This window comes from Sinocyclocheilus anshuiensis, unplaced genomic scaffold (genome assembly GCF_001515605.1).
Source record: "Sinocyclocheilus anshuiensis isolate Anshui unplaced genomic scaffold, SAMN03320099.WGS_v1.1 scaffold73, whole genome shotgun sequence".
Taxonomy (NCBI): domain Eukaryota; kingdom Metazoa; phylum Chordata; class Actinopteri; order Cypriniformes; family Cyprinidae; genus Sinocyclocheilus; species Sinocyclocheilus anshuiensis.
In genome coordinates, this window is record NW_015536460.1 from 190,430 (window position 1) to 201,042 (window position 10,613).

Here is a 10,613-nt window from a genome sequence, read left to right on the forward strand (position 1 = left end):
CAAAGATGTGTGTTGCTCGGGGGGGGGGGGGGTCTTGTCTGAATCAAGAGAGAAATATGCACAGGTAAAGCACAGTTTACAACAAATACGGCTGTCGATTTTTCAGTGGAGGAAGCATCATTATGGATTATTTATTTCTAGATTACGATATTTTGTCTAAAACCAATGGTTTAAAGAAAAATGCCTGCATTTGTTTCTCACAAACACACAGCTTTTTACTTCACAAGATGTTAATTGATGGACTGGAGTTTTGGTGTGGATTGTTGTGATGTTATAATTAGCTGTTTGAACTCTCATTCTAATGGCACTCATTTACTGCAGAGGATCCATTGGTGAGTAAGTGATGTAATGAACATTTCTCCAAATCTGTTCTGATGAAGAAACATCGATGAAGAGTTTATTTCTTTTATAATAATAAATTGCAGTTATGAGATTAAAAGAAACTCCTCTTTCATGTGCTTAGTCAATTTAGGGGCTAGCATACATGTTGGTTTTGATAGTTTGAATGTTTTGATGTCTGTTGTACTGTGCCATTAAACTGAAGTTAACTTGTATTTTTCTTTTTTGACCTAGGCCTGTTAGTGCTGAAAGAGGAGAGTCAAGAACTGAATGAAATGGAAGAGAAAGATGAGAAGCATCTTGGTTTTATGATTGGAGGAAAATCCCCACATACTAAAAATACTTTATCAAGAAAAAGAGCTCAAAAGAAAGCAACTAGGAGTTATTTCACCTGCTTTCAGTGTGGAAAGAGTTTCAATCAACATGGAAACCTTGAAGTACACATGAGAGTTCACAATGAAGAGAGCTCTTTCACCTGCCAACAGTGTGGAAAGAGTTTTACTGAGAAAGGAAGCCTTAAAGCCCACATGAAAATTCACACTAGAGTGAATCCTCTCACCTGCCAACAGTGTGGAAAGAGTTTTACTCAAAAAGGAACTCTTAAAAGCCATATGAGAATTCACACCAGAGAGAAGCCTTTCACATGTGGACTGTGTGGAAAAAGCTTCATACGAGAACTAAACCTTAGATATCACATGAACAATCACACCGGAGAGAAGCCGTTCACATGTGATCAGTGTGAAAAGAGTTTCACACGTAAAATAGGTCTTAATAGCCACATGCGAATTCATTCAAGAAAAAACTGTTTTAAATGTAATCAGTGTAGAATGAGTTTCCCAGACATGGATCGTCTTAACAGGCATGTAATAATTCACTCTGGTGAGAAGCCTTTCATATGCCCGCAGTGTGGAAGGGGTTTCAAATTCAATAAAAACCTTAAGACACACATGAGAATTCACACCGGAGAGAAGCCTTTCACGTGCCATCACTGTGGAAAGTGTTTTGGTCATAAAGTAAGCCTTAAGACTCACTTAAGACTTCACACGGGAGAGAAGCCTTACACATGCTCTTTGTGCAGTAAGAGTTTCACATATAAATCAACCCTTAATGCCCACATGAGAAGTCACACTGGAGAGAGCCCTTACACCTGCAAACTGTGTGGGAAGAGCTTCTCACAAAAAGGAAATCTACAGACTCACATGAGAATTCATACGGGGGAGAAGCCGTTCTTATGTGGTCAGTGTGGAAAGAATTTCAGATGTAAAGTAACCCTAATTTACCATATGAGGATTCATTCAAGAGAGAACTGTTTTATATGTCAACAGTGTGGAACAAAGTTCACAGACAGTAAACACCTTAAAGATCATGTAAGAACTCACATCGGAGAGAAGCCTTTCATGTGCTATCACTGTGGGAAGAGTTTCACACTTAAAGGAAACCTCAAGACTCACATGAGACTTCATACAGGAGAAAAGCCTTTCACATGCAAACAGTGTGGAAAGAGTTTCAGACATAATGTAAGCCTCCAGACTCATCTGAGACTTCACACTGGAGAGAAGCCATTCTCATGTCTTGAGTGTGAGAAGAGTTTCACATACCAAAGAGATCTGAAGCGCCATTTGCAAACTCATTCTGTAGAGAAACTGCAGTCTGACAAGAAGTTAACAAAAAGGGGCCATTTCAAAAATCCCCTGCCCATTCACCCTGGCAGAAGGCAACTTAATTGTGATCAGTGCAATAAAACATTTCTTTTGCCATCACACTTAAAGATACACCTAAAAAGTCATGCAGATGTAAGACCCTATTTGTGTTTCTTGTGTGGAAAGAGTTTTAAATGGCTCAGAAATTTAAAATGGCACCAGAAAATACGTGTCTGTGTGAAATCAAGGCTACGTTCACACCGCAGCTGAATGTGACCAAAATCAGAATTTCCTGCTCAAATATGATTCCTTTCCTGTAATTTCAAATATTAATAAATTATGGTAGGCATCCTCTTTCCACTGTATAGCAGCATCTCTCCAAACATTTGTTTTAATAACTCAGAATGTTGCCACTGGCCATTTTCGTTGTCCTCTTTTTGTGTAGATTGAAAAGCACAAACAAACATTTGCATGGTCTCATTTAATCTTTCTCAGTTTATTTCCCATGTTCGTTCTTGTTATATTACTCATTTTCTTTGGCCTTGCAGGTTTTTTTTTTGCTTTATTTAGTCTTAAGATGTGTGTTATCATAAGTTAAAGATAAGAAGGCATGTGTCCATTTCAGTGTTTCAGCTGTTTGGTGTAACACTGACAGTCTGACTGAACATTGAGAATTGAGAAAGACACAATTAAGATTATTCAATCGACTTCTGCTTCCTGCTCTTCCCCTGCCTCTGTCTGCCTGTATGACGGGATTCTTAATGACCGAGGCTGAATAACATTTATCATCTTATTAAAATGCTGGGCGCTTCTCATTCCTTGTTTGTGCATCCACGTTTCTTTTCCTTTCTTCCTTTTGTTGTGTCTTAGTTCACCCCCCTCAGGATGCAAGGATGAGAAGGATGCATGAAAGAAAACGAGCATGGAGGAATCAAAAGAAAGCTTATTTGTACATTGGAATATTCTTGATCAATGAAGTGTCACTTGAAAGTGTCATCAGCTGCGCTCAAGGGATCTGTTATGTTGTTAAAGTTTGGTTAAGACATTCATAATATTAATAAAGCAAGATGAAAGCAAAGATAAAGCAAGATGTTGAAATATGAGATGTATGGTTTGTTTAACCTGCAAGGGTAAATCATAAAATCAAATTATGACAGATGTGAAGGGGAAGGATAATTTGCCTCAGGTTTTCAGACAAGGCAAGGCAAGTTTATTTAAATAGCACATTTCATACACAATGGTAATTCAAAGTGCTTTACATAAAAGGAATTAAAATAATCATAAAAAAATAATCACAACAATTGAAAAAGGAATTTAAAAACTTAAATATGAATTAAACCAGTTAAGAATAGAAAATCATAATACTTAAAATACAGTGCAATCAGTTTGGACGTAGCACAGTGCTCATTCAGTAAATGCACAGCTAAACAGATGAGTTTTGAGTCTGGCTTTAAATGTGGCTAATGTTTTAGAACATCTGGGGCCTGTTCCATAAAACAAGTTTACTAAATAAGCCAGGCTTATTTTAGTTAGTCTGACGTATTTTGAACCAAATCAACTGACAATAAGTCAGACTAACTGAAATAAACCTGGTTTATTTGGTAAACTTGTTTTATGAAACAGGCCCCAGGGGCCTCATTTATAACATGTTGCATATAAACCGGTCAAAATTGTTTCTAAGATAATTTCTCAAAAGTGCGTAAGTTCAATTCAGAGAAAACGAACCTACGGGCAAAAACACGTGTGTACGCCTCTCATCCAGATGTGGCATTTATAAATCGCAAATGATCTTGAAATTGTGCACAGCTGACTGGTGCCAGATGTCCGCCTTGTAAATGCCCCCTAATTAATATAATTACCATATAAAAGAGCACACGCCAATAGCCGAATTTCTATGCTTGAGAATGACGAGCACAAAGAAAAAAAACTTTACTGAGTCTGAAATTGAGGTCCTGCTGGCGGAGGTAGAGGTTCGTGCAGGGACGCTTTTTATTTAACAATGTGTAATTATTCTGTGGACAAACAATGTGTGTGGTTATATTTTTTCTATTGACTATTATCACAATTACTACTTCTAGAAATAACAAAAATAATAATAATAATAATAGTAGTAGTAATTATAAAACAATCAGGTTTCCAAAAGTAAGAATAAACTACGAATTCAAGTAAAATTTTCAGTCATCTTATAAAAAGTGAGCCATCCTACTTTTAAAATCACTTGCTATGACAACTAATAAAAAGTTTATCACAAAATTCTTGCAAAACTTTAAAAAAACATGGGACGTTTCATATCATAATAAAATAAATTATTACACGATTATGGTCTCCGGTCTGAAAAAACCTGCATGTGATTTGGCATTTCTTTATATTTACACAGTTTACTAATGCTGCTCAAATGTGCCATTAATGTAGCCTACTGACACAAAAATATATAGTAGGGATGCCCTCGACTAAGGATTTTTCTGGTCGACTAGTAGTCGTTCATTTTAAGTATTAGTCGACTAATCGCACGTTTATTAATAAACCATTTAAATCATTATAATGAGCCTTTAATTGCCTACAAAGCCTAATAAGCGCTCGCACGCATAAAGCTTGCCACAGCGCACCGGCAGAAGCTATGATTATGAATGTGTCAGGGAAAAACAGTAAGGAGGCTGCATTAACATTTTAATAATTCACTGATAAGCAAGTGCTTTCTTTCTTTTGGTTTAAGAGATGAACTCGGCGACACCGACTCGTCATCTCCGCAGTAGTGATGCGCCTGTGTGCATGTTTCACACGGATTACATAATCTGAGAATATTTGTTTTCCATTTGAATTGGTTCATTTGAAAGTAGACATTTCACTCTCTATAGATATGTTTTAATGTCTGTAAGGCAAAGATATACAAGGAGTTTCACGCTCGAGTTCACAGACCGAGATGGCAGAAAGCATATCCTGTTTGCTTTCATTATTTTACAAAAGCGCGTTTTGTTGTTGTGAGTGCACACAAATAAACATAGAGTCTTTACAGATTTGAAAGATGTATTACTCTTATCTGTATGACCAAAAATTACGGAGTAGCCTATTTTAAGAGCAAATTAGCGCACCGGCGCCTCCATCTGTCCTGCAGTGAGCTACTATTCAGCTTCCAAACAGACACTTAATATAGCGCACATTTCTCTAGGTTAACATTAGATTGAGCGGCCATGTAAAGTTGCTAATACTTTCATATTTCAGATGATAAGCCATATTTGTGGTGGATGATTGATAGGCAAGCGGTTGGATGTCCTGCCGGATGTACTGTATTACCATAGATCAGCCGTTAACGATCTGCGTGACTTTGCCAATGTGGATTTTTTTTCTGCGACTAAAAAAATTTGGTCGAGCAAGCCTCTTCTGGTCGACTAACGATTAGTCGACTGTTAGGGGCAGCCCTAATATATAATGTATTTTATACAAACATAACTGATGTAAATGAGAAAAACAAAGTTTAAGGCTGATGTCACTATTAATTTTCACAGAAGCAAAGCAGCAGATGTTTTAAATAAAAACAGTTAACAATGTTATTGAATAGAATATATTAAAACCGTTATTGCACGACATAGGCCTATTCTTATAGGCTACACAGACAAAACAGTCGGAGATGCGTTTATGCATTTTTTTTCTATTTTACGCATTAGTAGTAAATCAAGACTTCGCAAGTTCTCTTGTAAAATAAAATAAAAAAACAACATGGAATAAACTGTACAGAAAGCGAGTAAAGAACTCACAACATTACGCTACAAAAAAGGTCAGTTTAATCCTGCAAAAACTAATAAAAAATCTGACTACACTGCATTAATCTCTTACACTGCATCTTTATTGTTTATGATGAATTCGGTGCTTGCACGTACACCGCTTTTATTATTATTGTAGCTTAGATGTTCAAATAGCTGCAGTACTCCGACTTTGCCACAAGGAAAAGTGCGTATGCCTGCTCAGACCCTGACGTGGCGGTAAGTACTTTTCCATGTCAAAGACCGTTTTTATAAATATGAACGTTGCCGTGGATTTTAGCGTACACACACTATAAGATCAAATCTGTGCGTACGCACATTTTATAAATGAGGCCCCAGGACTTCTGCTTCCAGGTACAACATCGGGCCAGGGCCGACCATGGGAATGTGGACGGTCTCTCCCGGAGCTGGTCCGGTTGGGCAGGTCTGGCAGGTAACATCAAATTTCCCCCCCCGTAATACCCCCACAACAAGTTGTGTGTTTCCCCACAGGACCAGGGCGACGCCTGGGGGGGGGGATGTTTGCATAGACTAGAATAAAAAATAAAGAAGGATGGGTAGGTTTCGGGGTGGAAATGGGTGGGTTTAGAGATCAGGGGGTGGAGATGGGTAGGTTTAGGTATATGTAAGGTGGGAGGAGTTGGATCTGGATCCAACTCCCCCTGGATCTTGTGTTCTGCAGTGAGGACCATCTTGTAATATAAGGGCTGGGTTTTGTTTGTTAAGGGAGTTTTTTGGGTTGGGGATCCCAACTGTTAACATCTGAACCCTGGAACTCCATATTTTCTTTCCTTTATTTGTGCAGTTTTCTTTATTTTCTTTATGTATGGCCAAGTGTATGTTTAAAAAAATGGGAAAATTATAAAGAACTGAATTTTTTGTAAATCATGCTTCCTGTGTTTATTGGACGAATCCTGACAGAGCCGAGCCGGTGACCTGGCTGCTCAGTCGTGGTACAGCAACTGTGGCAACGAGACGTGACGTCTCCTTTCCCTCCTTCAGGGAACAATGGTTACATATGTAGCTGAGACATTCCCTTTCAGTCGGTAACTTTCGACTTCACGGTGATGGCTGATGAATTGGGGAATCCCTACCAAAGTGCCATAGATGCTGCCCCTTCCAGTGTCCTGTCCGAGCCTCCTGTGCCCTTTGTTAAAGTATAGGCCAGGGCTCACACCAGGAAGGCCAGTCACTGTGAAGGAATATGGAATACACATATGGGATCCCCTCAGGGTGACTATAGCACCCAGCCTCCTACCGGTTCTCACGGACACATCGAGGGAAGGCCTGGCTCTGCCACATCTGGCTGCCGAGGGTGATGGAGGAGCTCGACAGGGTCTGCAATATGGAACTCTCTGGTGCAAGTATCACAATTTGTGCCATAGCAAGCCGACACTAGGCCAGGGCCTCTCGGTGCTTCTACCCGTTTGAGGTGAGAACACAGGAGGATACAGACTCAATACGAAGGGGTTGGGGTTGCCCTCCTAAAGAACCTAAAGACCAGGTTGTGCTTCCCTACCATCTTACCATCCACGGGGTTGTGATTTGCAGATATTGCAACAACATAGACTTTTAAGGGTGGAGGGGGACAGCCTTCGCTCCAACCCTTGCTGCAGAAAGAAAAGCACGGCTCTGATCGGGCATCTTTGGCGTCCTCTCGGTGTGAGGAACACCACTCGATGAACAGGTTCCACTTCAAGGTGTAAGCGTGTCTCGTAAATGGTGCACGTGCCGAAGTGATGGTGTCACCTACCTCTTGGGGTAGGTCACCTAGACCCTCTACGTCCCATCCAGGGACCAGACATGGAGTCTCCAGAGATCCGGATGCGGGTGCCACAGGGTGCCCTGTCACTGAGAAAGTAGATCCTTCCTCAGAGGAATCCGCCTGGGAGGGGCTGTCACGAGGAGCAATAGTTCTGGGAACCAGGGGCCTCATTTATAAAATGTTGCGTATAAATAGTCCTAAATTTGTTCTAAGATCATTTCTCAAAAGTGTGTAAGTGCGATTCAGAGAAATGTATTTATAGATATCTATAAATCGCAAATTTAGAAAGATAGAAATTGTGCGCAGCTGACTGGTGTCAGATCTCCGCCTTGTAAATGCCCCCTAATTAATATCATTACCATATAAAAGAGCACACGCCAATATCCGAATTTCTATGCTTGAGAATGATGAGCACAAAGAAAAAAAAAAACTTTACTGAGTCTGAAATTGAGGTCCTGCTGGCAGAGGTAAAGGTTCGTGCGGGGATGCTTTTTATTTAATAATGTTTAATTATTCTGTGGACAAACAATGTGTGTGTGGTTATATTTTTTCAATTGGCTATTATCAAAATTACTACTTCTAGAAACAACAGAAATAATAATAATAGGCCTAATAGTAATTATAAAACAATTAGGTTTCCAAATGAATAAACTACGAATTCAAGTAAAATTTTCAGTCATCTTATAAAAAGTGAACCATCCTACTTTTAAAATCACTTGCTATGAAAACTAATAAAAAGTTTAATATCACGAAATTCTTGCAAAACTTTAAAAAACATTACTGAAAGAAAAATTGGACGTTTCATATCATCATAAAATAAATTATTACACGATTATGGTCTCCGGTCTGAAAAAACCTGCATGTGATTTGGTATTTCTTTATATTTACACAGTTTACTAATGCTGTTCAAATGTGCCATTAATGTACTGACACAAAGTAGTATATTTTATACAAATATAACTGATGTAAACGACAAAAACAAAGTTTAAGGCTGATGTCTCTATTTATTTTCACAGAAGCAAAGCAGCAGATGTTTTAAATAAAAACAGTTAACAATGTTATTGAATAGAATATATTAAAACCGTTATTGCACGACATAGGCCTATTCTTATAGGCTACACAGACAAAACAGTCGGAGATGCGTTTATGCATTTTTTTTCTATTTTACGCATTAGTAGTAAATCAAGACTTCGCAAGTTCTCTTGTAAAATAAAATAAAAAAACAACATGGAATAAACTGTACAGAAAGCGAGTAAAGAACTCACAACATTACGCTACAAAAAAGGTCAGTTTAATCCTGCAAAAACTAATAAAAAATCTGACTACACTGCATTAATCTCTTACACTGCATCTTTATTGTTTATGATGAATTCGGTGCTTGCACGTACACCGCTTTTATTATTATTGTAGCTTAGATGTTCAAATAGCTGCAGTACTCCGACTTTGCCACAAGGAAAAGTGCGTATGCCTGCTCAGACCCTGATGTGGCGGTAAGTAATTTTCCACGTCAAAGACCGTTTTTATAAATAAGAACGTTGCCGTGGATTTTTGCGTACGCACACTCTAAGATCATAATCTTATAAAGATATAAATGAGGTCCCAGATCTCTTCTGGAAGCTGATTCCAACTGCGGGCGGCATAATAGCTAAAAGCAGATTCCCCTCGTTTTCAACTCTTGGTATTTCTAACGGAATCTATCCTGATGATCTGAGGGGTCTGTTATGTTTATATTCAGTGATCATATCTGCAATGTATTTAGGTCCTAGGCTTCCAAGATCCACTTAGGCTGATGATACATAGGGTAACTTTTTGAGCAATGTTGCTGTCGATGGGCAACCAGGTGAGACACAGGGCCCATGACTGATCTTAAGTATTCAGATATAATTTTTTTTTACCCATTCTCAGTGAGAAAGTGCCCAAACAATGTTCAAAAAAAAGTTTCCCTGTGTATCACCAGCCTTAGAAGGGAGAGAGGTGGTTATGCGAGTATAGAAGAGCATAAATCCAAGTATGACCTGAACCATTTGAGGACCATCCCAGAAAGCCCGACCCAGTTTTCCAGTCTCTCTAGAATTATGATCGACAGTGTCAAACGCAACACTGAGATCTAGTAGTGCCAGCACTGATATTTTGCCAGAATCAGAATTTAAGCAAATATCATTTATTATCTTTATGAGCGCTGTCTCTGTGCTGTTTCCGATGTGGTCGGAAACCAGATTAAAAATTGTCCAGGTATCCATTTGATTTTGAGTAGTTGTTCAGCTGATTAAACACAACCTTTTCAATAATTTTGCCTATAAAAGGAAGATTTTATATTGGTCTATAGTTGCTCAATATGGTGTTATCAAGATTGCTCTTTTTCTGGGAGGGGCTTAACAACTGCAGTTTTCAGGGAGTTTTGAAAAGTCCCAGAAAGAAGTGAGGCATTCACCACTTCTAAGAGATCTGCTTCTAAACAGTTAAGCACACTTGAAAAAAGATGTGGGAAGTGTGTCAAGGTAGCAGGTTGATGATTTAAGGTGCTGTACTATTTCATCCAAAATGTTGCTATCAATTGCTTCAAAAACAGGCAAACTCATTGCATTTGCTGTCGGAGAGCATTTCACTGCCAATCTGACTTGGGTGGGGGGGGTGGGGGGGGTTGCTAGTCTATCAATGGTAGCAAAAAGAGTGCGAGTGTTGTATAAGTTACTGTTTACAAGATTTGAGAAGAAGGTCTGTCTAGCTGTGCCTAGTTCCACATTGAAAGCATAAAGGCTGTCTTTATAGATGTTATAGTGAATTTCCAGTTTTGAGGAGGAGGGCGAGCTGGGCCCACGATTTATTTTATCCACCCGCAAATAATCAGAATGCAATTTTATTACCTGACCCGTGGATTATACGCAGCACCCGTGGATATAGGAAAAGCTAAATATATTTGCTGCGTAAATCAGACGGACTTACTGAAAATGCTAATTCATTCTCTGCCAGCAGGAGGTGCTTTAAAGTGGGAGAAACAGAGGTTCCCAGTAACGGCTGTACACAAAGCAGCGCCGAGCTCACAAACGCTGCTTTATCAGGCATATAACATGCAAGATGAAATGAAAATGACATCGAAAATTTTCTAAAGAT

General features: G+C 38.9%; 1 protein-coding gene across 1 annotated transcript; it reads left to right on the plus strand.

The window, feature by feature from the left end:
* The first annotated feature begins 577 nt into the window (after positions 1–577).
* LOC107687799 (gastrula zinc finger protein XlCGF8.2DB-like) lies at positions 578–1,765 on the plus strand. The gene is made up of 2 exons (XM_016485628.1): positions 578–1,575; positions 1,665–1,765. The coding sequence occupies exons 1-2, from the start codon at positions 615–617 to the stop codon at positions 1,688–1,690; spliced, it is 987 nt and encodes a 328-aa protein (XP_016341114.1). The 5' UTR covers positions 578–614; the 3' UTR covers positions 1,691–1,765.
* Positions 1,766–10,613: the final 8,848 nt, after the last annotated feature.